General features: G+C 46.0%; 2 protein-coding genes across 4 annotated transcripts; both read right to left on the reverse strand.

Annotated features, from left to right (window-relative positions):
- Nucleotides 1-286: 286 nt before the first annotated feature.
- Nucleotides 287-16254, reverse strand: LOC115794745 (pleckstrin homology domain-containing family O member 1). The gene is made up of 7 exons (XM_030750386.1): nt 16154-16254; nt 15667-16069; nt 14694-14840; nt 8162-8302; nt 5806-5910; nt 4186-4284; nt 287-3338 (listed from the first exon to the last, which is right to left on the reverse strand). The coding sequence occupies exons 2-7, from the start codon at nt 15691-15693 to the stop codon at nt 2685-2687; spliced, it is 1173 nt and encodes a 390-aa protein (XP_030606246.1). The 5' UTR covers nt 15694-16069; nt 16154-16254; the 3' UTR covers nt 287-2684.
- A 2707-nt stretch (nt 16255-18961) lies between these two features.
- Nucleotides 18962-27604, reverse strand: creb3l4 (cAMP responsive element binding protein 3-like 4). Of its 3 annotated transcripts, none has more exons than XM_030750967.1 (10): nt 27512-27604; nt 24710-24853; nt 24030-24294; nt 23696-23805; nt 23530-23619; nt 23339-23445; nt 22722-22790; nt 22199-22283; nt 22024-22114; nt 18962-21552 (listed from the first exon to the last, which is right to left on the reverse strand). In XM_030750967.1, exons 2-10 carry the CDS (start codon nt 24848-24850, stop codon nt 21242-21244), a joined length of 1269 nt encoding a protein of 422 aa, XP_030606827.1. In that variant the 5' UTR covers nt 24851-24853; nt 27512-27604; the 3' UTR covers nt 18962-21241. The 3 variants fall into 3 exon arrangements, with proteins under 3 accessions (XP_030606827.1, XP_030606828.1, XP_030606829.1); XM_030750968.1 differs by lacking the exon at nt 27512-27604 and adding an exon at nt 27121-27505; XM_030750969.1 differs by lacking the exon at nt 27512-27604 and adding an exon at nt 25594-25717.
- Nucleotides 27605-27876: the final 272 nt, after the last annotated feature.

The raw sequence follows: 27876 nt of genomic DNA on the forward strand, positions 1-27876 counted from the left end.
CTGTGGTTGCAGACTGATAACAAAGCTAAGCTTAATCCGGCCTTAACCTAAACTGAGCCTAAATCTTAACCTAATGTTCCACAGAGTAACCTTAAACCAAGCACTCAAGCTGAAATTTCATGTCTGACATTCAGTTATGAAGTTATTAAAAAAAAAAAAAATAGCTGAGTCCCCACATTGTCATCAAAACAGGAACACACACACACACACACACACACACACACACACACACACACACACACACACACACCTCGTTAGCAGATTAACGAGACGGCACAGATCCAGGCTGAGTTTGCAGGTTTTATTTTAGCACATGAAATGATCAAGACTCACAGCTTTACCACCCGCTTCACATCCTTTCCGGACTACATCTCCCATCATCCCCTCTGGGTTTAAGGCTATAGCAGCTGCTGCAAAGAAGTCGAAATAGCACAAGTACAAACCATTAAAAAGACACGGGAAGATCAAAGAGCGAAAGCAGGAAGACCCGAACGACTGCAGGGACATTTAAAGAAACTACCCACCAAACGCAGATCATTAAACTCAATCAGAAACCTCCAAATTTTCACACTTGCTTCTGACTGATGCGCTGAATATGAGACACAAAAATAAAATGCAACTTATTTATTGCTCCCATCTTGCCTCTATCATGTTCCAGTTCAATACAAAAGTCTGAATCTATTAAAAAAATAAAACTTTTCTCTGAGGAAACCTACTGATTGTTATCGTTGTTATAAGAAAAGCCCCCAAAATAAAACAGTTCATCCAGTTTGTTTCTGTTCAACCATCTGAGCAGGTTCACAGGTCTGTACCACGAAGCAAGATACTGTCAGCCGTCCATGTTTGTGATTGGTTGTTTCCATGGACACACACAGCTAAATTCAGGGGTGACTCATCAAACACATAAGTGTCATTGTTAGCTTTATTAAAACCAGATAACAATATCCTGGAGTGTTGAACGTGCTTTGTAGTACAGACCTCAGGACCTGATTTCACCCAAAGGTAGACGACGTTTCTCTGACGATTGGACAGTTGGTCCAGTTCCTCACAAACATTTACACCTGAGTTTCCAGCTGAGACCGAAGGCTGCGGGTCCATCGCCGCCTCCAGAGCGTCTCGGAAAACATTCACATTCAGAGAAGAAGAAGAGACTGACGTGGACGGCTTGGGAAGCAGAAGCTGCTGCTGGTTCTTCACACCGCGTGCATAGCATCACTTCATCCTCACCGGACTGTTTTAAAAGGTCCAGAATTTCCTACCTGACCTGAAGTGGATCTGGGACCAGTATTCAAAGATTTCAAACCCAACTATGATGCTTGCTGAGAAGATGTCCCATCATGCTGTTGGATGATTCTGTGTATTTGAACTCATTCTAACCTTTTAAAATGTGAGAAAATGAGCAGTTTGTCTTTATTTCTGATGAACTTGAATTAAATGCCACTGATTCTGAGCCCAGATGGGTGAGAGCTGTTGGAGACAAACTGAAATGGACCCAAAAACAAAACTTCACTTCCTGACTTTAAATTCCTTCATGACAAATGTAAACTTTGAGGAAAAAACAGCTTTTTCCAGAGCTTTCCACCACATTGCTCAGCAAAGTTGTCTTTAATTCTCAGAAAACCTCTTTAGGGAGTGCTCTAGACCACAACCAGTCACATTAACTGGTTCTTTACTTGTCCTGGATCTGGGTCAAACTCTGAAAACAGCCAGGTCATGTTATTTATTCCCAGAGAGCCTCTGTCTTCACTGCGGTTATCAGATCGCTGTGACTGGCTTCTGGGGGTAGAAATGACCCTGATGGAGAGGCAGCTTTCTATAAAGGTCCCGCAGAGAAGTAAAAACGATCAGCAGCAAGATCGATTCGTACCAATCACATTCAGAGGATTCCTCCAACTCTGACCTCCACAGTAAACAGCTTCAATAAGACCTCCTACATTTGTACCGTCGACTGTTCCCTCTTCAAGTTTCAGGCATCAAACTGGAAGTTCATCTCAGGAAGTTCAAAGAAATCATGAAGTAGAAGATAACGGATCCACAGTGAAGGCTGTGGACTGGAATGAGATCAGCTATCCACAGTTTCCTCCTCTTGGCACATTTTCAATTGCTCTGACGACAGGCGTCAGGTAAGTTTCCTTTAAAAGAACCAGAACTGAAAAACTACTCAGACTAATTCAAAGGCAGCAACGCACCAACGTACTGACAGCCATTTCAGTCTGGATGGTTGATCCTCTGGTTTCTGCTGGCACTGCCTGCAGCAGGTGAGTCCTCGAGTGTGTCAGATGTGTAAACCTATAGAGGTATAAACCTGAGAAGGTGATGTTCAGTGTGAATGGGACTAAAATCACCAGTTACCCAGCCACAGTGCAGAAGGTAAAAGCCAGGAATCAGGAACCTTCTGAGGAACACCCCCCGTTTCATGGTTTAAATAAAGTTTTGGTGGTAAAAGGCTTTGAGGGGACCTGCAAATATTAGGAGATTTGTGAGGGATTTATGCTGCTCATTATTTTTTCTTGAAGACACCTTCTGTATTGCAGTATTGATCAAGACCTGGTTCCTAAATTCAACTAAAACCTGAATTTTAAACAGTTTAAAAGTGGTTCATCCAGTTCATCATTTGAAGTTCATTAAACAGAAACCAGCGTCACGTTCATCTGGACCGGGCTGTTCTGTTGGTACCATATAGATCACATCAGACTCTTCCGGTTCAGTTTGGAGCTTTTGGAAGAAGCATCAGGGGAGGTGGAGTCCAGTTGTCGGTACAATGCCCTCAGCTCCTTCACCTCCTCCAGCACCTCTTGTGCTTGGATCCAGGCCGCCTTTGCCTCTTTCAGGAGTCTCTCTGATTCAGTCAACTCCTTTCCCGACTTCACCTTTCCCCGCTCCCCCTCAGCCGCCCCCCGCACCTCCTTTAGCAGCCGCTCTGTCTTCTCCAGCTTCTGACTGATGAGCTCCTGCAGCTGGTTGAGGGGCGCAGTCATGCTTTTCTGCACTGAGGCTGACGAACGAGATGTTGCTGCCATTTTATTCTTAGCAGCTTTAGTCTCCGAGTGGGTCAGGATCTCGTCCATGGAGGCACAGCGGTTTTTCTCTGCTGTTGTGAGACGTTTTTCTGGCTGGGGGGTCTGCTCCGACACCACCGTCACCTCACGGGGAAGGCTGTGAGATTTCCCAGAAGCCTCTGCCATCCGAGCTGAGAGGGCGCCATCTGTTTTGGACCTGGGACAGTCTGGACTGAGATGGGACACAGATTTTTCCAAGTTAGCTCCTTGAGTGGGTGCAGCATCCTCCTCTTGGATCAGGTCCAGAGTCAGCATCCCATCTGAGGAGGAGGTGGAGGCCTAATGGACAGAGAGAGTGAGAGAGGAGGAAGATTAACCGCTGACACAATGACTGAGAATCTGACTGAAAAAATGCTTTAAGACATCTACAACCATTCTGACCACCATGATGAAGAGCTGGATATTTGGTACCAAAAGATCTGGATATATCTGACAGTCAGTGAGCGGTCAAAAAAACCCCCAAAACAAACAAAAATAACAGGTGCCATGAAATCCAAAAACCTGTGAAAAACATCCCAATTTGTTTCAAAGAAAATCTCAAAATAATAAAAACTGTTGAAACTGTTGGCACGTCCATCAGCAACTTGTACTTAAATACGATCCCAAAGTGTCCTAAAGAAAGTACCAAACACCATCCATACACTGTTCAAAAGCTGCAACCCCCCCCCAAAAAAAAAACAAAACAAAAAACCCTACAAAATCTATATGAAGAAAAACTAACACCCTTCAAAGAAGCTTAAACAACAAAAGAAAACATGAGTGCAACTGGAAAAGCTACCCAACAATCAAAAAAAGCTTATAACTGACTCCAAACTGACCAAAATCTGTGCAAATCCCTCCAACAACCTCCCCAAACTACCAAAAGAACTCACCAAATTAAACCAAGACAGAACAGAAACTGTCCCCAAAACAGTCAAACGCTTCTAGAAACACCCATCAACTTTTAAAAAATGCCCAAAACAAGACCTGCCAGCTGCTAAGTTATCCTTTTATATGCACAAAAACAAAACGTGCTGACAAACTGCTCAAAACCAAAAATCTAACCAAAATGAAAAATCTGTCTCATCATTTATGTCAGAAGTTTGAGGTTTGATGAAGGAAAAAGCTCCCCACAGATGATACTGACCACAGCCAACAGGTGACCTCTGGTTGGCAGTCGACGGTTGTGAGGGATCTTCACTCGATCTCGAGTCAGATGAGACAGCTGAGAGTCTTCAACTGTCACCTGAAACACAAACGAGCAGCAGGTGAGGAACAGGAAGGCATGTGGTCACCATTCAGACAGGATTTATTCCTCTCACAAGCGAGTTACAGGAGCTCTTACTGGACAAAACCTCACAAACCTCACAGTTACTAAAAACTCCTGTTCAATGACCTGCGGTCATCATCCAGTATCAAGCTGGAGTATCAGGGTTAGATCCTGAAGACCAAACGCTCGCCTGTCCTGCTGACACTGACCGTAGTTTCTCCCGACAGTCGGTCAGACTGGTCAAACTGGCTTTTCTAGCTACTTATCTGTTAATTACCAGCATTAATTAGCCTAGTTATTTAGCCTAGTCTGCTTGCATCCTAACACTGTCGTCAACAAAATGAGAAAAACTGAGTTGGAGAAAGTTTCACTGTCATGCTACGTACGGTCCATTCAGAGATTAGTGATAAAACCTAATGAGCTACAGCCCGGAGGCGCTTTCTGGTCGTGCATCGCTTTGAAGCCAAGGTTAATGTATTTACTACCTGGTCATATGTCAATCAACAGTATCCTGTGCTCTCATTGGTTGCTGCTTCAAGTCACTGCACATTATTTTAGCACTTTAGGACCAAATTAAAGGTGTAAACATATTTCAGGCTGTGATCGCAAACATTTGGGATGGAAAACATCACATCAATATGACAGTACAGCCTGGAACACGATGTGAGAGACTATTGATCAGCGTATCAATGGGAGTACTAACTGATGGAAAAGGCAGACAGCAGCTCTGGCACACATCCCACTGCCGAGCAAACATATTAAAATACAACAGGAGACATCAACATAGAAAGTCAGACCACTGAAATCAGACACAGCTCAGGTATGAAATATGAATCGTGAGGAGTTCATCTCTACTGTCCTTCCTTTAAAACACCATGACTCAAACCACAGAAACACATTCAGAAGCTGCCTGACAATTGGTCTGATTTTAGGTTTCGCTCCCCATCAGAGATGCATATCCATGAAAGACTGAACCAGAGGGGGTTCTGCTGCATCTTTAACTGTACAAAATCCTTCATATAAAAGCTCCCATCCAAAAAATCTGTACCAAAAACGTCCAAATTCCTGTGAAAAAAAATGACCTGATTTGTACCAAAGTGCTCAAAACTGCCAATGAAAACAAAATAATGTCCCACAGAATTATACAAAAACTTCTATTCAGTTTTATCCATACAACTCAAATTCACAGCAACAGTCGTTCAAAGCCAAAAACATCACTGAAGGGTCACCAGCAGGATCACCAACTGTCCAAGAAGTGCCAAACAAAACTTGTGCAAGAACTACTCACAGCCTCTCTGACCAAAATCATCTGGAACCCTTCGAGAACTCCCGGAAAGTTCAACAAAAACTTCTTGTAATGTCTTCAGGAACAGCTGGAAAACCATAAACTGCTGCTCCTTTTAGGCCAGTAACAAACGAAGGTGGGTCCCAGTGACCTGAGCGAGCACAGCAAAGCTTCCCGTTTACTTCCTGTTTACATAGTGTCAAAGCTCACACCTCATCCAGAATGCTGTTCTTGGCTCTGGTGATGGTGGCATTCAGGACGTTGATCCAGGACTCTTTCTCCTCTGGACTGACGGCCAGGAAGACCAGGTTAGGAACCTGCAACATAGCAGACACACAGCAGTTATTCCACATTCAGGCATCGCTGGATCAGTGTTAGTGACGCCACTGAGGCACAAACACAAAGGTCTTTTGATCGTTTTGCATTTTTTAGTGGTTTTTATTTTTATTATTTTAAAAAGGAGAAACATCTTTACAAAGCTCACATATAAAATAAATAAATGAGAAAGCTTCACCATGGATCAGCTTCTGAAACTGTGCTAAAAACCCAGATGGGCAACACAAGCATGAAAATGTGGTGAAATTAGGTCATCCTGTGGTGGTGGTCATATGGTATCGAGTCCCTGCCTTCCTTCTGCCACCATTGTGAGTTAAAAAGAAAAGTTGCTGCATGTAGTAGATTACTGATTATATCATTTATTTTTTAATTTTTAATGATTGCTAAATTGCTAAATTAACATCTGTATCAATAGACAATTTAAAATATTTAGGAAAATATTTGGGATGATTACTTATATAAAATTTACCAAAAATATTAATTTAAAAATAAGAAAAAATGTATAAAATACAATTTAAGTAACAATATATATTGCGAGAGCGAGATGGCTGTGACTGGACTACACACAGCTCATATTTTGGCAGTACAGGAAGTGGGACCTTGATATCAGGTCTCCACGCCTCAGTGTACATGTGTGGTACATGAGATCACCAGGAAATCTGCCACATTTCAGCTCCACAGTCAGCTCAGGACCTGGTCCCATTTAGGAAAACACATCGGGGATGGTCCCCCTAAGTACTCAAAGACAAGCGTGTATGATTAACAGAAGCTGCCACCCAGTCTGTAGGACACCTGATCCCCCCCTCCCCCTTTCCCCAGGGCATTCTGGATATCTGTGTGTGTGTGTGTGTGTGTGTGTGTGTGTGTGTGTGTGTGTGTGTGTGTGTGTGTGTGTGTGTGTGTGTGTGTGTGTGTTGCTGTCGAGGAAAGGGTCTCCGAGCTGAATCTCCACCTGTGCTCCCTGACAGCCGCTGCTGAGTTGGATCAATAACAGCTCCGCCTGCTTTCCTCCACAGTTTCATTCAGATTCTCTCTGAACTTCTGCACATGAGCAGACTGGAGCACCATACGAGCTGCCTGGGAACATGAATAATCAATGACCTCGGGTTACAGTAAGTTTGATGAATCAAAGCTTCGCCTCTCCTCTGACTGCAGCTGCCGGTTGCTCCTCTTTACAAACCAGGATGTGACAAGCGAGGCGTGAATCTTGTTAATCACAGCGAATCCCGTCCTGCTCTCTGGTGCTTTCTGACTTATAATTTCTGAACTGAGTGCAGCTGTAATTCTCGTTCACAGCAGATGAGTCTGTTGCAGCCTTTGATGCTGCATTCACACCAAATGTGCACAGAAGTTTCTGAGGATGTAACTACAGAAAAGTCTGCAAAGATGAGTCTGCGTTCAGCTTCTCCTGACACCACCAACGTGGGGGAGGAGCTTACTGATGCCGTTTGAGGGCAGGTGGAGCTGAATGATTAAACTTCATTTTTACATGGACACAGTGTAATAGCAGAGCTAGGAGTCACATGATGACTCCTCCTTGTCCCACTGGCTGTTTCAGAACATTTGTGATTTCCAGCGTGTTCACACGAGTAACGTGAGGTGAAACTCTGCTGTGAGTGCATGATTAGAGCGAGGCGTGGAACTTACTAACAGCCGAACCAACCAACATTTTTTGGTAACTTGGGACTTTTGGTGCAGGACGTATGCAGACACATCCGTCTCTCAATTAATGTGTCTGCTGATGTCACAGCACACCTGACACCTGCCCATGTGAGGTGGACCTGTGGCTGAGTCAAAGCCAAATGTGGGCCAAACTGGGCGTGACATTTATTGCTGTCATTACAACATGGAGTAATGATGTAATAAAACTCACCTGGAAGGGAAAAAAGAAAACACCTGGATACTTTCCAGGTGTTTTCTGAGGGGGTGTGAGGATAGGAGAATGATGTCACATGAAGATAAAGAAATTAAAGTTAATGAAATGCAACTTTTTCATTCAAAGTGAGACAGCGGTGACCCATCGACCTGACAACACGCTGACAGCAGGCACAGGTGCATAGGTATGTCAGGTAACAATTTTATTGTGCTCAAATCATCGCCAAATCAAAACTAACCAGAACAAACGTACAGAAAACATAAAGCCTGGTTCTAAGTTTCAGCTGTGAAACAGACGTTAATGTGTAGAAAGCAGAGTGTCTGTTTTCAGGTGTTTACAGGTGTGCGCAGGTGTACCGTGTTTCCTGGCGAGCTGCAGCGCTGCAGTCTGAACTTGCTGTGGTTCTTTTTGCTGCGACTCTTGTTCTTCCTGATCTCCTCGCAGCGCTCATAGTCTGACAGGTCCAACACCTCGTCAGCCCGCCCAAGCTCCTTCACCTGCAGGCACAGGTATCACAGGTAACTAACACAGGTAGGTAAAGAACATAACTAAGTCAGGTAAGAAATGCACGTATGTAATACAGACAGTAATGTGAAAGCTTTCTTTGGGGCTGCTGATAGGTCGACACTGTTGCTTAAATAATTCACTTAACCAACACTGGTAGCAGGTAACAAAGGTTGGTGGTTGGACAGGTGAGTCAGGTGTTCTGAGTGAGGGGGTAGGGGACCACCTTATCCACATCCCTTATCCACTGTTCCTCTCAAAGAAATGCCTGACCATCCCTCAGTCTTTCAGTCTGAGGGACAGATGTTGATCCTAATGCCACTCTCTGTGCTTCCTGTCTTACACCAGGTGTTTCACAGCAGGTGTGAGCGGCACTGACCCTCAGCTATCAGCTGATGTGCTCTGTATTTACATCCACTCTGGGTTTGGGTTTAGGCTTACACACACACACACACACACACACAGCAGCTCTTAGCGTGTTAGCATGTGCTAAGTGAAGGTTTCTCTAGTCACTTCGGCTCATTAATCTCCATGGAAACAGCATCCATTATTAACCAGCTTTAAACTGAGACATCCTGGGAGGCAGGCCACGACCACACACACACACACACACACACACACACACACACACACACACACACACACACACACACACACACCTAGAGTTGTGTATCCATGCATTTAGAGGACTTTTTCTCTGGGAGCTCTTCCTGGACTCAGCAAAAAGTTTTCACAGCATGACCATGTTTAAAACCCCCCAGCAGGTCTCAGCAGGCAGGTCTTCATCAGGGAGTTTGTGGATCTCATGGGAACGCAACTTTTTCCTGCTGATGTTCCCCCAACAGGAAGTGTAGAGCAGATGTAAGAATATCTGACGGGTTTGACTCAAAGAAACACTCAATAGAGATAAACACGAAAATTTTAACCTGGAGCTTAAGCCTTTCAGGGTTTTTGAGTGGTGAGTTTGGGTTCTGTTGCTGTTCTCATGGTCTGTGGGTTTTATGGCTTTACGGTTGCTCTATTCAGTGTTGCCGTCCTGTGTTGGGGTTCAGGTCTTGGTTTTTAAGCTCTGTGGTAGTTTCTCTTCCCTCCGTCTCATCTTGTCTGTGTTACTGAGACTAAATTCTAGGTCCTACCACTCTCTTTGTCTTTATTATGATGTCCTCAGTCAGGGAGGAGGGACTGCTGACCTGGACTGAGGACACTGAAAGTCTCTTCCACTCTCTGGAGCTTGAAAAAGGTCTGAACTTCTTTAGGTTTCTTGAAGACATTTCACATCTCATCCGAACAGTTTCCTCAGTTCTAAAACCAAAACATGGAGAGTCCCACAAGTGTTTTGTGGACGAAGGATTTGAAGAAGGCTTACAACTTGGCCCCCAGGGGCCACGTGTGGGGTGTGTTATGGGATTATGAGGTTGTTACAGGGTAGCAGATCCTTATATAACCTAAGTGAGAGCAGTCAGGCATGTCTGATCAGAGCATGACCTTCTGCATGCACGGGAGCGGTCTGCAGCCGAGTGTGAAATGGCTGGGCTGAGTCAGCACCTTCCAGTCTGAGTTCTACTGGAAGTAAACTTAGCAGCACCAGCAGAGGCAAAGAACAGCAGTATTATTCATCACCCCCCCCCCAAAAAAAAATGTTCTCAGTGCCAAATTGTGTCTGAGTGAAAATTATTAAGAAGTTTCCAATAATTCAAGTTTTCAGTGTAATGCACTTCTATTCCAGCATGAGGAGCAGAGATCTTTGGAAAGCATGCTGAAGGTTTCTGCTCCTATTAAGGCATCTACAAACTGAGACTGAGACGAGAAGCTGATATCTGACGTTCTTCAGGTCATTAAAGGGAACATTCTGCGGTTTTATCATGAAGCAGCAAACATGCAAAGCTGCAGGAGCTGATTCCAGATCAGTCTGGATGTTTAAGGTCCACCAAAGAAGACAAAGATTCACAAGAGATAAAATGATTAACAGTGACCACATGTCCACACACACACTCACAGTCACACACACACACACACACACGCTCTTTATATCTCACATATCAAACTTCCTCCTGACAGTTTTGCTGTCTCTTCCTCTTCATCTGTGTTCATGTTTCTAAAATAAGGTCAGCGAAGGCGAGGGGAGAGGGGGGAGGGGAGGGGGCCTGTGGCGTGGGGTTGGTGAGGTCAGAGGGAGTAGGAGGTTCCCGTGGAAACAAATAAAAACAGACCAAACCAGCCCCACCTCCTCCTGATGGTAACTAGCAGGCCTCTGCTCATGCTGCCGAGTCGGGGGTTGAGGGTGTCTGTTGGGGGGGTACGCTGAGGGATTGTGGGAGATGTAGTTCAGGCTGCACAGAGCTGCAGCTGTGTCACACGTCTTTTGGCCTTTTTTCTTTCACACTGTTCAGTGAGGAGGAGCCAGGAAAGCAAGGAGAAAGAGAGAAGGTCAGACTTGGACCCGAGCAGCTGCATTTGGCCTGCAAGCGGTCGCCTGTTCAACCACTTCCTGTTTCAACCACCACTAACAGAAAATTAACAAACTGCAAGTGAAAAGTGCCATCAGTATGAGAGAGAAGCTGATGGTTTTCAAGTTGAATTTCAACACCCGTTTCCTCTTTTGCATCAAACAACTGCACATGAAGGTAGGATGTAGGCACCATAATGTCAGCAGCTAGTTTGTGAAGTCCCGTTTTTGAATCTGAGCATGTTCACCATCACGTGGATGGGCTCCATTGTCCTCATGCTGCTCTGCAGCTGATGGTCCTGGGTCTGCTTACTGTAGCAGCTCATGATCCAGTTCTCCACCAGCTGCAGGTTCTGGCTTGAGCGACCCTCCAGAACTGAACCAGGACCATCATCACCAGCCGCAGTTCATCACAAAGGAGGAGGAGGAGCCTGTCTGACCATGGGACAAGAAACTCAAGACTCAGGATGCTGTGATGGCGACCTTCTGCTGAACCTTCAAACTAAGAGCGAGTGAACGTACAGAGAGCGGGACAAATGAGAATATAAAATTATATAAAATATAAAATGCATTTCATCAGCCTTTAATGTAGCAGGGCGGCCACTCCAATCACCGCCTCTGTGTGGGAAACAAAGAGCTCACATCATAAATGAAAACCAAGGAGCCTCTGAAATACACTGCTCAAAAAAAATAAAGGGCCAACCGCACCAGCATATGGACTCACAAGGGGTCTGAGGATCTCATCTCGGTACCTAATGCCAGTCAGGCTAACTCTGGCGAGCACATGGAGGGCTGTGCGGCCCTCCAAAGAAATGCCACCCCATACCATTACTGACCCACTGCCAAACCGGTCATGCTGAAGGATGTTGCAGGCAGCAGATCGCTCTCCATGGCGTCTCCAGACTCTGTCACGTCTGTCACATGTGCTCAGTGTGAACCTGCTTTCATCTGTGAAGAGCACAGGGCGCCAGTGGCGAATTTGCCAATTCTGGTGTTCTCTAGCAAATGCCAAGCATCCTGCACGGTGTTGGGCTGTGAGCACAACCCCCATCTGTGGACGTCGGGCCCTCATACAATCCTCATGGAGTCGGTTTCTAACCGTTTGTGCAGACACATGCACATTTGTGGCCTGCTGGAGGTCATTTTGCAGGGCTCTGGGAGTGCTCCTCCTGTTCCTCCTTGCACAAAGGCGGAGGTAGCGGTCCTGCTGCTGGGTCACCATATGGAGGCTCGTTACCTGTACAGACCACTCTGTGATCATCACTGGAAACGGATGACTCACCCTCTGAACAACGATGTGTTCATGACACATAACAGACTAACTACACACAGACTGACACACGCTGCTCTCCACACATCAGCTTGTAACTGAGCATTGATGTAAGACTGGAAGCGGTGTAACAGCAGGCTCAATTCCACTTTATTTATATAGTGCTAAGGTAGCGCTAAGGTGCTACACAGGTAAAGAGCCTACGATGTCTAACCAACACACGCACGCTATGGACGGACTTAGTATGTTTATTTGCGTGCCAGATTTCTGAGAGGATAGAGCGAGACTGGCTGGGCAGAAAACTGTCTGCTTCTTCCAGGACAGGAAAGCGGATATCAATCAGAACGATTGATCAGAATGGTTGGATTGATCAGAACAAGGTCGTGAGAGAGATACGAGTTCGTCCCTGGCCAGACCGAAGGAGCTCAGACCAATGGATCACACACAAGCAGACAGATGTGTGTGTGCATATCACCAACATGTGTAACACTGATGCTGCCTGAGGATTACAGCAGCTTAACACACACACACACACACACACACACACACACACACACACACACACACACACACACACACACACACACACACACACACACACAAACACACACGGAGTGTGGATTATCAGCATAACAGATGTAAGTTAAACTGTGTTTCTGTGTTCAGACAGTAGAAAATCTGCTTCATTCTGATTGGTGGGTTTTCACAGACTGGTTGGGTTGAGGCTGTAACCTGCAGGGTGGGCGGCTGCAGCTGCAGGGTGGCATGCTGAGATGATATTCGTGCTGCTGATGGCTTTATTTGCCTCTGTAACAGCAGGAATTTATTGATCATGATGGATGTGTCATTACATAACTTCTCCTCTGGCACCAAACCCTGAATATTGATGATTGATTACACAACTCTCAGCTGCTCTGCTCGCTGTTGGCTTTGATTAGAAGCCATTTGTGGCTTGGTTTCTAGTTTCAGCCTTAATGCCATTTTAATAGGAAAGTTACAAACAGTTGTTTTGAAGGGGGAAATTAGCTCTGGAGAACAGATCAGGTTTTGCAGCAGGCTGTAAACATGTACATGGGTCCCCACAGAAGGTCCAAAAAATACCAATAAACTGACAACAAATAATCAATGAGTTGTTCTTAATGTTCTCCATTTAAAACTCAAAGAAGGATGAAAGATTCTTTAACTGAAAATTTAATGTCCCGAACTTTGAAACCAACACTCAGAGCCAAAAGACCAACAACCCGCAGAGCAGTCTGACCAAAAGTGGTAAAGAGGGTTCAGATGAAGGGTGAGTGCCTCACTGAGGGTCCCCACAAAGGCAGGACTACAAACCTGTGTGTTTCCATGTTTCTGTGTGTGTGGTTTCTACGCACGTGTTTCTGTGTGTGTAGTTTCTCTGGCGACAGACTGGGTTTCTATTCCTGGTAGGACAGGAAGTCGAACTGCTGACTTTGTGAAGCTTCATGCGAGCTGAACTTAGACGCACAGAAGCAGAACAGAGTCGACCCATAGCAGAGACGCCGAGGACCTAATTTGGTTGTGAGACAGTCTTCAGGAAGCTGTGATTGTGTTATTTCACACTGGGTGACGGGCGGAAAGAGGAACTGTAGAAATGATCACTTCTAATGCAGTGGAGTTGAGGAACCTGAACACACCACAGACGCTCAGCTGACACGAACGAATCGTCTGAATCAGAAACACAAACCAGAGGCCGCCTCACAAGTTCACACTCTCTCACACTTCCACAAAACAAGCAGAAAAAACAACACACACACACACACACACACACACACACACAGCCCTGTTTCACAAAGAGGTGGGACACTGAGCGACATGCACACAAAACATTCAAAAGCTTTTATAGTTTGAAAAAGAGAAGAGGCTCTGAGTACGTCAGGAAGTCAAATTCTCTGTGTGTCTGATAAAAGGTGTGCTGGTTCTCGTCAGGTGTGACGAGTGAACATGCTGCAGTACAGACCTGCTTCCTATGCTAGAACCAAACAAAGACTCAGCATATCCTTCTCTGCTACCCCACCACTCCACACAGGTCCCACACCCAGAACCCAAATAACATGGCAGAAAATACGCCCTGTGTGTGAAAAGGTTCTAAGAGGACATTCTGTCAATAATAAAAGGTTCTAAAAGTATGTTCTCTGTGTGACCAAAGTTTCTACAAGACCGTTCTCTGTGTCTGAAAATGCTCTATGAGGACATTCTCTGGATGATTAAAGTTCTGAGAGGATTTTCCCTGTGTGATAACGGTTCTATGAGGACGTTCCTTCCTGTGCTGCAGCAGTGAAACCGGAGCTCTCTGTGTATCTGCAGCTCAGACTGAAACTCGACTCCTGCAGAACGTCGGCTGTAGAAACTGGAGTAGAACTTTCTGTTTACAAACTGACCAGAAACTAAACTGCAGAACACAGAGGAAGGAGCACTCAGACGTTCTCTGTAAGGTTCTGTAACCGTTTCACGACAAAGCTGCAGTGTCCCTTTAAATCGATTCCCTTAACTAACGAGGTGATGACATAACAGGTGGGGTGTCCCCTGGCTGTGGGTCACTGGTGAGAACGCTGGGCATCAGAGACCTTGTGCTTCTGATCAGGCCCAGTGATTGATCGATTGCATGGCAGATGCTGGTCACCTGTAGGCTCCGCCCCCTCTGACTCACCTCCTTCTCGCAGATGAACAGCTGGTCTCCTCTCAGAACCACAAACCGGTTCTTCCAGATCTCTCTGAAGATCCCCTTGCCACAGAACTTCCTGATCCAGCCCACCTTCTCAGGGGGAACGTTCTGCGGCGCTGACTCGGATGCACCCTGACACAGGAAACAGGAAGCTGTCAGAGCAGGTGAGCCATTCAGACAGTTTCAGGTTTCTCAGACTAAGAAGCTCAGCCCAATAAAAGATCTACGATCCTGATCAGATCAGCTCGTCAAATGTTTTATTTTCAGTCAGCTCGATTGTTTCTTCTCACTTTGTACTTTTAGTCCTGTATCTAGTTATCATACTCTATTCCTGCTTCTATTCAGGTTTCTATTCTTGTACAGACTAGAAAATAGTTATTTCTGTCTTTGATGTTTTACCTGAACTCATATCAACCAAACTGGAGTTATCTTATCCTCGTGTATAAAAACACATTTTTGAAGGAGCTCAGTGCACTGATCCATCCTGGGCTGTGAATTATTCCTGCAGGAAAACTGAGCCCGCCTCTAATCAGATCCCTGCTCTTAGTTCAAACTGTTGAGGCTGTTTGGGCTCAGATGCTTGTTATGCAAGTCCATTAAACAGCGGGATCATGAAACTGGAGCTGCTGAGCAGATTAACCATCACACCGCTCACTGCCACCACATTTAGGTCACTTAAACGCTCAGAGAACCGGTCCGACCCTCAGAGAACCTGTCGCCCTTTAAAACACCATCTCTCTCTCTGTTTTTGTCTTTTTAGTCACTTTTTGAGCATCAGCAGAATAAGGCCTTTATTGTGAAAACCGGACGTGGGTTCTTAAGCAACCCACGGCTCTCATCCTTCACAATAAAGGCGAAAACTAATCCTTGAGGCTTTTGTTCCTCCAGCTTTGCTTTAACGGATAAAAGCGGCCGCGTCGAGCCTCCGGGGCTCTCCGTCGGTCCCGGTAACACTCACCCGCTTCCCGGAGCTGTTCTTCTTCATGCTGCCGGCTGTCAGGCGGACTGATGACGGCACTTCTCCTACTTTGACGGGAACTCCGTTATTCGCACACAGAGAGCCCCAGAGCGCCGGGGGCAGAGCATAAAAGCGCCTTTAAACCAGTAAAAGTCCGGCAGGGAGGACCGGAGCCCCCGCCTCAGCTCCGCCGCTCCTCAGCTGCTGCTCCTCGCTGTGACTCTGCTCGGCGACCCGCTGCTGTAGCTGCCGCCGGGTTCTGCTGCACTCTGACCACCGAGCAGCCGCTCCGTGACTCGGTGTCCTGTTACTCCTCCTCCTCCTCCTCCCCGGTCTCCCCGCTGGCTCAGCGGCTCATCGGCAGCCCAACAGCGCCCCCCTCCGGTGAACAGCAGATGGAGACCTGCAGGGAGAGAACCGGAACGTGGATCGGTGTGAGGACGAGACGTTTCATCTGTTCATCCTGCAGAAAAATAGCTACAAATACCTGATGCGCATTTTCCTGACTCAGAGAAACTTGATGGAACAGGCGCAGCCATCCAGCTGTTTCCTGTGAGACTGCAACATCAACATCCAGCTGTGTGCCGAGCTGCTCTTCTTCCTCCTCTGGATACCTGCTTTCTCTGGAGTGTTTAAAGACTGGGAACAGACTCAGAGATACCACACTAGCAGGATCAGGTCATTTCCACTACATGGAAGATTAAGAACAGCTTCTGCATGTTTTTCTGATCCTTCTGGGGTTACAGCATGAACAGGTGTTACGTCGATTCGCGTTTCCCCATCAGATACTGTTTCCCTAATGTCTCCTCGCCGCCCAGGCGGCAAAAAACGCGCGTGCTTCTTCCGCGCTCCTAACCTACGCGCCGTGCTTGCGCTGCAAGAGAACTACGGACACCGTGAAAGGTCAAACACAGGAGGAAACGGTATCTAATGAGTGCATTAGAGCCATCAGATACCATTCCCCCAGTTTAACACAGGGGGAACTGTATCTGATGGCACTTATTGAGCCATCAGGATGCGTTCCCCCAGTTTGGGGTACTGCCCCAGTTTTGGACAGTTGCAAAAAAGTGGGACAACTTCGCCGAAACCCGTTGTTTGAGCTTTCACGGTTTCCGTAGTTGTCTTGCGGCGCAAGCACGCGCGTTTTTTGCCGCCTGGGCGGCGCGGAGGGGCAAGGAGACGCTGGGGAACAGTATCTGATGGGGAAACACGAGTGGACGTAACACCAGCACCCTGTTGTTACTGAGAACCTCAGAGCAGCAGCTGGATGTTCTCAAGCTCTGCCAACAGTGACTCCTCACTTCTTTCTTTTTTAAATTTTCTTACCTGCCAAATATAAAAGCTGAATATGCACACACTGAAGATATAAAGCCTCACTGACTCTGCAGCGCTCTGTAATCCAGCAGATGTCCTCTATGCTAATCCACAGGATGATATAGATTATGGTGTCTGGTTATTATTGGAGCGTTCACAAAGATAATCCATGAGGATACAGAGATCAACACAAATCTTTAACATGTCAGCTTCTGCTGAAGGAAATCATTTCTGCCATCTTCATCTTCTGTAAAGGAAACTTCTGTGGAGACGCTAGCAAGGGGACGCTGAGCTCTGAATCACTGAGAACTTCAAACTCAAAGAAAACAGGAAACCAACAACCTCTGTGTGGCAGTCTATCCCAGCTGCCACAGGGCGAGAGAAATAAAACTAATAAACTCCAATAATAACCTGCAAATGTTTAAAATAAAAACAAATGAGAGAAAACTTTGAAACATCACCGTACTCAGAATAAATGAGAGTAAATGTAAGACGGGCCAGATTGAATTAGAAAGGTTAGTCAAACACCAGGTGACATGGTTAATGATTAAAAACAAAACTCAAATAATTATACCAAACAACACACAAATATGTTAATAAAATAATAAAACTCAATTATTGTACAACCACAAATAAAAGAGATAAACAGAAATAAATTTAATATAAAAAAAAAATCTAAAAAACAAAAACCCCTCCAATGCATTATGGGAAAAGTACCACACAACGAGCAGGAGAGTCAAAAACTGAAGAACCAAACAAGTAAAATCACCAAGAAATAAAAAAAAAAAAAATCAGAAACATGAGTGAGAATGATGATAAAAACGGACTCTTTCTTCCTGCAGGAGTGTAAACAGATAAAATGGCAGATTATTTATCATTGTTCGAGAAGTGCGATCATTTAAAGAAACTATAATTAGCGCCCCACGTGGCCATTAGATGAACTGCAGCTCGTGTTTGCGCTGCGTTAGCACCGAGCACAACTGAAAGGCCCCAAACTGTCCCGTCACTCTCACGGACATCGGAACTCAAACTGCAGCAGCCGCATGTGCACAAGTCTGCGGCCGGTCCGAAGTCCTCGTTTCAGGTCTGGATCAGGTCAGTGCGGTTCACCGCGCCGCGGACGCCGGCAGGTGTTTTCAGGCTTAGAGCTGATCTGGAGTCAGTTTCAGTCCCAGCGCAGATCACAAACTGGGTCATAGCGAGAGGTGGAAGCAGATTATCCACTGTCACGCATCATTAAAGGGACAATCCGCCCAAAACGACAGCAGCAGCAGCTCAGAGTTGCAGGTTCACCCTAATCCCGCTTAATCCAGAAAACCCGATCCAGGTCGGACTCGTCGCCAGCCCACACCTCCACGGCTGCCGCAGCAAACACAGCCCATTTGCAGGAGTGGTTCTGCAGGTGGGGACCACAGACCACTTCTCAGTACCTTTGCAAATAATTATAAACAATAATAATAATAATAAATAAAACAAACAAAAATGAAGAAAAATACAATAACACAAATATTAAACTCCCAAAATATATAATTAAAATAATGTAAAAAACAATAAAAATACAAAAAAAAAAAAAAAAAATTTGAGAGATGTGAAGTTTTATTAAAGTTTCATGGAAGTTTTCTGTAACCATCACACCAATACCACTAATAATAATCCTTCTATTCACAAATTCACACATCAAGTCTGATATAATTAAAATTACCTTCTGGATTTGTTTCAGGAGCCTTCAGCTCGCTTCATGTACAGACGATCATTTATTTATCATTAGTTTATACCTGAGCTCCAATCAGAACAGAGCTGCAGCTCATTTTAGTTGAAACACTGAACACCTTCAAGTTTCCCTAGTGGGCCTGATGGTGGCGCTGTAACACTGCTTTAAAAATCTGAAACTCTTTCCTTTGCTTTGTGGCCCCGTGGTGCCCTCCAGTGGTTCATGTGTGAAGTCCAGCAGCGACAATTATTCAGAACAGCAGGACTGGAATATCCATCACTTCAGGTTTTATTCATTAACAATAATGATCAGGTTTCCAGTTAAACCAGTCCGCAGCACTGTGCTACTGCACATGCTCAGACTCAGTAATAACTCAGGCAGTAAAGACAGAAATAAAAGCAATCTCACACACAAAGCTGGTAGATCTGGAGGTGGAACTCTACTGAAAATAAAAGCAGGTTCATCTGCTCGGCGTGCTGGAACCAGAAGATCCAGTAACGCCTGACAGGAAACCAGTTTAACAGTTTTAAAGCTCTAAAGTTCAGACTGTAAAACCGTAAAATATGTTCGCAGCACAAGAAATAAAGTTTGCAAAAGGGGAGGGTTCTCCCACGTTTTAGTGCCCTTCGACTTCCGTTTCCAGACGAGGCTCGACCCACACTCATACATAAAGGCTCAGCACACAAAGCGAAGTGGAAATGCAGGCCCGTTCTCAAGCGGTTTGCTGGTTCATTGAAACCGACCCCCAGCACTGGCACCTCAGCAGTGGAACCGTGCCAGTGTGTTCATTCAGTGAGGCCAAAGTTTGAAATGTCAACATATTTATAAAAAAAAAAAACAAAGATGAAAGAGCTCCTCGTTAGCAGGCAAAACCACACAGATTGTTAAATACTCCAGAGAAACACGTTTCCATACATGTTAACTAATCAATTTATCTTCAATTAATTACTTTTCTGGTAGTAGGATATGAAAGTTCGTAATACAGTACCAGTCAAAAGTTTGAACACACCTTCTCATTCAGTGGTTTTTCATTATTTAAAATTTGTCTGCATTGTAGATTAATGCTAAAGTCATCAGGACCGCCTCAGGAAAGAAGACCAAGAGTTCCCTCTGTTACAGGATCAGTTCATCAGAGTTAGAGGCCTCAGAAAGTTAACAGCACCCCAGATAAGAGCCCACCTAAAGGCTTCACAGAGTTCAACTAGCACATACATCTCAGCCTCAACTGTTCAGAGAAGTGAATCTGGACTTTATGGTCAAACTGCTGCAAAGAAGCCACTTCTGAGGAAGAACAACCAGAGGAAGAGAACGGCTTGGACCGAGGAACACAAGGAACGAACATCAGACCAGTTTAAATCTGTCCTTTGGTCTGATGAGTTCAAACTTGAGGTTTCCCACTGTGAAGTATGGACGAGGAAGTGTGATGTATGGGGGTGCTCTGCTGGTGACACTGTTGGTCATTTATTCAAAATCCAAGGCTCACTTAACCAGCACGGCTACCACAGCATTCTGCAGCAACGTGCCATCCGTCTGGTTACAGCTTAGTGGAACCATCATTTGTTCTTCAACAGGACAATGACCCCAAACACACTCCAGGCTCTGTAAGGGATATTTGACCAAGAAAGAGGCTGATGGAGGGCTGCGTCAGATGACCTGACCTCCACAATCACCTGATCTAAACCCAACTGAGACGTTTGGGATGAGTTGGACGGCAGAGTGAAGGCAAAGCAGCCAACAAGTGCTCAGCACCTCTGAGAACTCCTTCAGGACTGTTGGAGAACCGTTTCAGGTGATGACCTCATGAAGCTGACAGAGAACACAGAGAGTGAGCAAAGCTGAAAATCTAAAACATGTTCTGGTTTGTTTAACACTTTAAAGTTTACTACATGATTCTTTATGTGTTCCTTCATAGTCTGGATGACTTCACTATTAATTTACAATGTAGGAAAAAAAAAAAACACTGAATGAGAAGGTGTGTCTGAACTGTTGACTGGTGCTGTAATCACAGCAGAGGTTCAAACCAATTTCTTTTTCATCCAAGAAAAAAAAAAAAAAAAAGTCTCAGCAGCTGGATGTGTGGAGGGGCTGCTGTGTTTACTGTTCACTCAGGAAGCCTTCAGCTGGTCCACGGAGCAGTTCGTGATCAGCTGTTCCAGGTCAAACTCTGGAAGCGCACGAAACATTAACAGGGTCAGCAAAACTCTGAGAAATTTAGACACTAGTTAGCTTCAGATTAGCGACAGACAGTTTGTTCCCGTCAGTAAAAACCAGCTGGCGAGTGCGTGACGGGAACATTAGAAGGAGGATCTGTTCTCTCACCACCTGCCTCCAGCTTTTATGCTAAGCTATGCTTTTATGCTAAGCTATGCTTATGGGATCGAGTTTTTCAGCAGTTTGAAACTGCTCATGTTTTTAGTCCCACTTTTGATCATAGAAAACCACCACCACAAATCAGTTTGTCTTGATTAGCTCTGATCAATCGATTGGGCGTTGCCATCGGTTTGTGTTTTTACATCCTTTAAAACAGGAAGTCCAGTTTCTGTCATCTTCCTACATCTCATCAGCATGTCCCGGTTTGGCTGGATCATGGCGTCCTTCTTGGACTGTCGACCTCAGGCCAAGGCCGCTGGGTTCAGTCTGCCTGGCAGCAGCTGCTGAGCTGTTTCCTGATTGGCTCCCTTTCGTATCATCTGCAGCTGCATTTTCATGGTTTTCTGTTGGTTCTTGGAGAGTCGATGTGCCCTCTGGAGATCCTGATTGGCTGAGATTGGAGGGCTCAGACTGCAGGGACGTCGGACTGTCGACGTCCTCTGATGTTGGTTGGGAGGACGACGGATCTGTCAGGATGTTTCTGGAAATGACTACAAAAATGAAAAATAATGACTTCCAATGTTCGACCTGCTGATGAGAAAAAGAGCACCAAAGAGCAGAAATCTGACAGCTTGAAATTATTCTAGAAAATATTCAGACTCAGCAAATGAGAGTGAATGTGGCAAACTTGGATTCCTGACACGTTATTGAGCCTAATCTCCAATCTCACTGTACAGTCTGTATAATGACAATAAAAGAATTCTATTTTAAGATCCCATTGGCTGGATCCGGCTCTGGGTGCTGTGGAAGGGGAGGAGTCAGAGAGAACACCTGTCAGCAACCAGGTGAAGTTCACAGAGTTCTTTCTCAGAGTTTCACCTGAACCTGCTTCCTGGAGCAGGGCCCAGGTGGGAAGGGGCCCCCCTTCTTGCGACCTGGTGTTGCATCAACAGTTGCTATAATAGATGCTCATCTATAAATGTTATGAAATTAAAAAGGAAGTGATGTCATAAGGGACTGACCTCCTGTGGGTCTGTAGTCGTCGTCTACACGGTGGCGGCTGAACGGGCTGAAACTCGGCAGGATGATCAGACCCAAAGAGACCAGGATGATCTGAGGACACATGACGACACGTTCAGAGAAGTTGAGGATTGACACACCTTTTGTGTGTGTGTAACTGGTTCAAGGTTACGTTACCAGTAGGCAGGTGCTGGTCTGGGCTCCTTTGCTGACCGTCTGTTTGATCAGAGACTGAAGCTGTCGCAGCTGAGCCAGCAGAGACCTGCGGGGCAGGAACACAGGTGCTCGTTTAGGTTTTACCTCAGCAGCTGAATGAGACCTATTTTTTAGTTTCCTGTTTACTGACTTTGTTTCAGATGAAACTCCTCATGATTTAACATTTAAAATGACACAACAGTGCCCCCTCCTCCCAGACCAGGTCGCACGCATGTTCCCACCCACCCTGATTTGGACCTTTTCTGCATCAGTTTATGGCAGAAATGTCTGGAATGACATGCACTGAGTCTCTCTGGCATTCCCGAACACTTTGTAATAATTATTCCCAGCCTGTCTCCTTTATCATTCTCCCTGCTGAGTCAGTGCACATACAGCCTGATTTATTGCAAGGTCATCATATACACAGTATCTGACCTCTTGGCTCCACTTTGACCGTTTAATCAATCACCAAACAATCAATAATCAGTGATACATGTGTTCATACATGTTACGTTTCTCCAGCTGCTCCACTGTCCTCTGCAGCTCTTTGTTCTGCGCTGAGCATGCCGCCGCCCTGTCAAAACAGACACACACACACACACACACACACACACACACACGTGTAACTGTGGGGGAAATCTCTTTCCATTTAAAGTCAGAATAACCTCTCTGCACAGCAATAACATTTGCCTGTAACATCTGAAACCGCCGACCTTGCTCGGCGCCGAGTCGCTGACATTAGCAGCTGACGCTGTTGCCAGTTTAAAAACAAAAAAGGTCCATCTGCAGATCACACACGTGATAAATCTGCCCTCGTGTTGTTAACTGGAGCACTCGGCATCAATGCCAGCCTGCTGACCTTCAGCTAAACTAAGGTGATAAGACACCAGGTGACGTTGACTATGACAGTTCACTGGAGAGAGGCTGAAGGGTCATGACCCCTGAAAAAGGGAGGATGGAAGGAAATTAAAAGTACAAATCAGAAAACAGAGGGGACGTATTATCTGACTCAGTTTGGGAATAAATCTAAGAACATGTCAGGAAATGAGGAACCTGGATCTGGAAATTTGCTCCTGCTCTGTTATCAGAATCAGGAACGACTGCGGTCACCTGAATCCTTACCTGCTCTCCAGCCCGTCGATGTACTCCTTCCTCCGCCGGCGGCTGTCCTGAGCCGACTGCTTGTTGCGGATCTTCCTCCGGACTTTCTTCAGGATTCGTTCCTCGGCCTGTGAATAAAGGTTGGTTCAAAATCAGCATTGTACACCCTGAGACAAAAACCCGGCGGTGTGAGAACGTCACTGCAGACCGACCTTGGTGAGTGGGAGGTTGCTGGGCAGAGAGACTCCCTCCTGAGTCAGCAGCTTCTGCTCCTCCTCGGTCAGCTGAAGCTCCGGGAACAGCTGCAACACAAGCAGAAGAGTGAGTCTTTCAGGTGGAACCGGAATCAGAAGAACAAAACGGGAAGCAAAGGCTCACCAGGTCATCGTCGGGGCTGGAAGGAGGAACGTCAGGCTGAACAGCTGAAACCATGGACAGCTCGTTTACGACGCACGAGTCTGACAGCAGCAGCTGAGAGCTCCACTGATCTGCAGGTTTCGGACAGAAAGCCACAGCTGGTGTTTCCTCACAGTCTTGGTTAAAAAAAAAGTTCAAAACTTTTCAAATTTAAAACAAGAATTTACACAAAGTGCCTTTAAAAGTAGGACAAATTAAATCAAGCAAACATGAAACCGGATTTAAGGGCTGAATGTCACCTGATTGGCCGAAAAATCAGTGAATCCCCAACAGAGGAAACAAACCCTGGCCTCACCGAGCTCGATGGAGATGACGTTCTCTTGTCCAGGTCCAGTCTTGGCACCACCCAGCCCGCTGATGTCATAAACCACCTGGTAGACTGTTGCCGGGGCCACCTGGGCAGCCGCTGAGGTCACTGCGGTGACAGGACTCTCGAGGGCAGGCTCCTCGGAGATGCCGCTGTCACTCTCTGATGACAGGTCACCCGGCGGCCCGCTGGGAAACACCTCATTTGGATCGACGCCGTGGAGGACGTCCTCTGACTCGCTGTCATTAAGCGTCTGATGGAGGTTTTACACAATTAAAGTAATACATAAATACCTGCAATATTATAAAGATGATTTTTGTGGCAATATTGTGCACAGAAGTGAAATGTTCCTCTCAGCACTTTTAGGGCACAAATGTTATCAATGCTGTACAGCAGCTTTACTTCCTGACCACCTTAAAAACCAACTGAAAGGATCTACGGTGGCTCAAACAAAATAAAGTCTGAACTTTAGACTGTTTCTTGGTTCAAAGGAACTTACCGTCTAATCAATAACCTCTAATTTATCAGCACATTCCTTAATTCACAGCCATTTCCTCTCTGAGCAGACAAACCATCTCAGGTAGATTTGACCTTTAACCCTGGCTATAAGAAATGTGTCCTGGGGAAGTGTCATGTGACCCACACTTTACCCTCCATGAGACACTCACACAGTCGGGGTCCACCACCCAGTCCTGCAGGGGATTTTCCGAGCCGCCCGTGATGAGCTCGGAGCAGGAGAATGGAGCGTCGAGCTGCCAGCTGCCGGCCGCCACGGTGCCAAGAAACAGCTCCCCGCTCTCTGCATCCATCACCTGCAAACACAAGTACACCACCCAGGTCAGCACTCACCATCACACCAACTTCTGTGCTCTTGAGCAACAATTCTCAGGCTTTCTGCAAGTCTCTCAAAGCTCTTCTTTGGCTTCTTTTTCCATTTTCAGTCCAGTCCTTGTACCTGACCATTTTCAGAAGAATGTTTATTGTTTAAACCTCTGAACTCTGACCTGTGACTCATGCAGGTATAAAAAGGCTCCGAACTCTGGGATGAACCAGCGTTGTGTCGACACATAAACAAATGAGCAAAGAACCAGTTTTAAACTGTATCTTTAGGCTGTTTGTTACTCACAGCCGTCACAGAAACACATCATTTGTTCCCATTTGTTTAGTTGAACCTACGGGGAGGAAAGAAACCTCCAGCAGAGCCAGGCTGGCAGCCATTGCTGTGACCAGCTGGGGGGGGAATCTGATGTCATCAACCATTTTCAGGTCCAAACACTCCTCTGGTTCCTAAACTCAGTCAAACTCACAGTTCACGTCTATTTGCTGCAGTGAGGTTTCGATTACTCGTTGTTTAACTCTCAGGTGTGGCTCCACACTGAGCCTCTGAAGCCTTCAGGTATCAGGTGTGCAGGTACACCGTGAGTTCTTAAAGCCGAGCTTTAAAACGGTCGAAGCTGTGAGCGAGCAGTGAGCCTCCTCCAATGCGGGAAACACGGCCCACACGCCAGCAGGTAACAGGGGGATTCTGTGTAAAGGAAGAAACTTAATTTACCTCTCAAAGGTGTCACAGCTGAGATTTCTGAGGCGTGTGAAGGTTGTCTGATGGCAGCTTCTAAAGATTCTGACCTGTCAGTCCTCAGGATGGACACATCCTGCAGGCAGCAGATATACTTCGAGTAAAAAAACAGCTACAGCACAGGCTGCAGTCCCGATTTGACCCCCACAGGTACAACACTGTCCAGGAGTGTCTGCGTGCATCACGTGATCCAGCAGCAGCCCACATGTGTGGTGGAGGGAGTGTATGGAGATCAGGTAATCCAGCTCTGAGGAGGACATCCTGGTAGGCACACACCCAAAAACACACACACCTGCCAGCGAGTCTGACCTGAAATCTGATAGGCTGCCAAACGTGTTTTCTCTGCAAACACTCCCCAGCCTGACAGGCTTCTGTTACTGGGAGACCTTCAAACGCTCCAGGAGGCAAAACTCAATGCTGAGAACCAGAGATCTGCAGACAGAGAGAGAAAATCCTCCCTGATTAACCTCCAACACGAGCCGTTCATCAATTCATCGCTCGATAAATGAGACTCACGCATGAATCCAGGTTATGCTTCATCGAAGGGAAGTCTTACCCTTCATCCTCCACCACAGCCTCACATGCAAACTGACCCAACACCTCACCACAAAAAGCAGATTTTCCCTCCTGTTAGTCATGTGACCAGCCTCAGATTTACCTGCTTCACCTGGATCAAATCACCGGTTATTGGGACTGTCTGGTTGGCCAAACCCTCTAACCATGACTACATGTCAAACTTCCTTTATGTGAATGGACGCAGTTGGCCCATGGATGGCTGCAGCGTGAAAACTCAATACATTTTACGCAGCTTCCTTCCTCCTCTGATCTCCTCACACTTCACAGTAACTCTTTATCATTACAGTAATATTACAGTATTTACAGTACTGCAGTAGTAATCTTTAGTTGCTGACTTCCTGGAGTCAGCGTGCAGATATTACAGATGCTATTAAATCTCACAGACTGTACATGAAAGACGGACATAGTCCTAAAACCTGCAGTTGCTCTGCAGTCCAGCAGAGGCTCCAGCAGTGAGTCAGTCCCCACAGACAGCCATAAGGAGGTTTCTGGTGCAGCATCCTCTCTGCGACCAGTTTCTCCAAGCAACAGCCAGCAACCACTCACAAACCGGTCAGGGATACAGACCTGTGTGACTGAGGCCCGACATGCACGGCACTCTGAAAACATACACAGTTATACCCCTCCTCCTGCTCCAAAGAGTTAAGGCAGCAACAATCAGCACAGTGGCTGTGTCCATCTTTTACATACAGTCTGTGTAAAGACAGAATGAGTGAAAGTTCAGCTCCCACTCAGGAGCATCACACTGACAAAAACCCAGATTCAAACCACAAAGTTAAGATATTCAGCAGGTGGTGTTTACAACCAGCCAATGATCCCTAGTTCAATGCCGGGAGGACTCATTGTGCTGGTTAAGGAAGAGCTGCTGTGACCCCGATGGATGGATGAGTCACAGAGGGGTGGATGGCAGAAAGATTCATCCCTCACCTCCAAAACAAAGTCAGCAGCAGGTGATCGAGGCTGGGACAGGGTCTAACTGAGCATGTGCAGACTCCCACAGTTCACACCTGCACGAACACTTCTGACTTCTCTTAACCGCACATCACACTCATGTACTTTTACTGCAACCAAGTACTTTTACGCCGTGGTGCAGTATCCGAGAACTTCTCTCATTCTTCCTTTTTTTTATGCCAAAAACTTTCCCGGACTCTCCTGGAGCGATCCCGGTCGGACCGGATGAGCAGCAGAGGAGAACGCAGCTGACACACGGAGCCTCCCTGCTGTCGTTTCCAGGTCAGACCCTCCGGATCTTCATCAGAGCTGCTCCTCCTCGTCCTCACAGATAGACAGACAGGCACACACACTCACACACACAAACCTTCGTGTCGCTTCACAGGGAACAAAAACGTCCAGCTGGCAGCTCAGAGCCTCCTCCTCTTCTTCTATTTCCGCCTGTGAGCGTGCCTTTCTTCTTCTCTCCTTAAAATCAATCAGACTAAACGCAGCAGTGCCCTCTGCTGTCTGTAGGCCATCAATTTAAATAAATAATAATAATAATAATAAAATAATAAATGAATCCCAGGCCTTTGGTCAGTGAAACAGAGAAATGTTAGAAATAAAGATTATTATAAGCTCAGTTTGGAGATACAGATTTTATTCCTGATTATTTTTCAAAATATTTGTCTTCTCTAAAAGCATTAATATCTGATCCTAAAACAGAACCTGCATGATTGAGCAAATCAT

Source organism: Archocentrus centrarchus, chromosome 16 (assembly GCF_007364275.1).
Source record: "Archocentrus centrarchus isolate MPI-CPG fArcCen1 chromosome 16, fArcCen1, whole genome shotgun sequence".
Lineage (NCBI taxonomy): Eukaryota > Metazoa > Chordata > Actinopteri > Cichliformes > Cichlidae > Archocentrus > Archocentrus centrarchus.

Bases quoted from the DNA above. Each gene is read 5' to 3' on its own strand.
- LOC115794745 (XM_030750386.1), bottom strand. From the start codon at position 15,693: ATGAAGAAGAACAGCTCCGGGAAGCGG. The intron at 8,303-14,693 runs GTGAGTCAGAGG...CTGTGCCTGCAG, and splicing joins TGTTCATCTGCGAGAAGGAG to GTGAAGGAGCTTGGGCGGGC. The intron at 4,285-5,805 runs GTGTGAGCTTTG...TTTGTGTTTCAG, and splicing joins AGAACAGCATTCTGGATGAG to GTGACAGTTGAAGACTCTCA.
- creb3l4 (XM_030750967.1), bottom strand. From the start codon at position 24,850: ATGGATGCAGAGAGCGGGGAGCTGTTTCTTGGCACCGTGGCGGCCGGC. The intron at 23,446-23,529 runs GTCGGTCTGCAG...CTTTATTCACAG, and splicing joins GCAACCTCCCACTCACCAAG to GCCGAGGAACGAATCCTGAA. The intron at 21,553-22,023 runs GTCAGTCCCTTA...TCATTTTTGTAG, and splicing joins CGACTACAGACCCACAGGAG to TCATTTCCAGAAACATCCTG.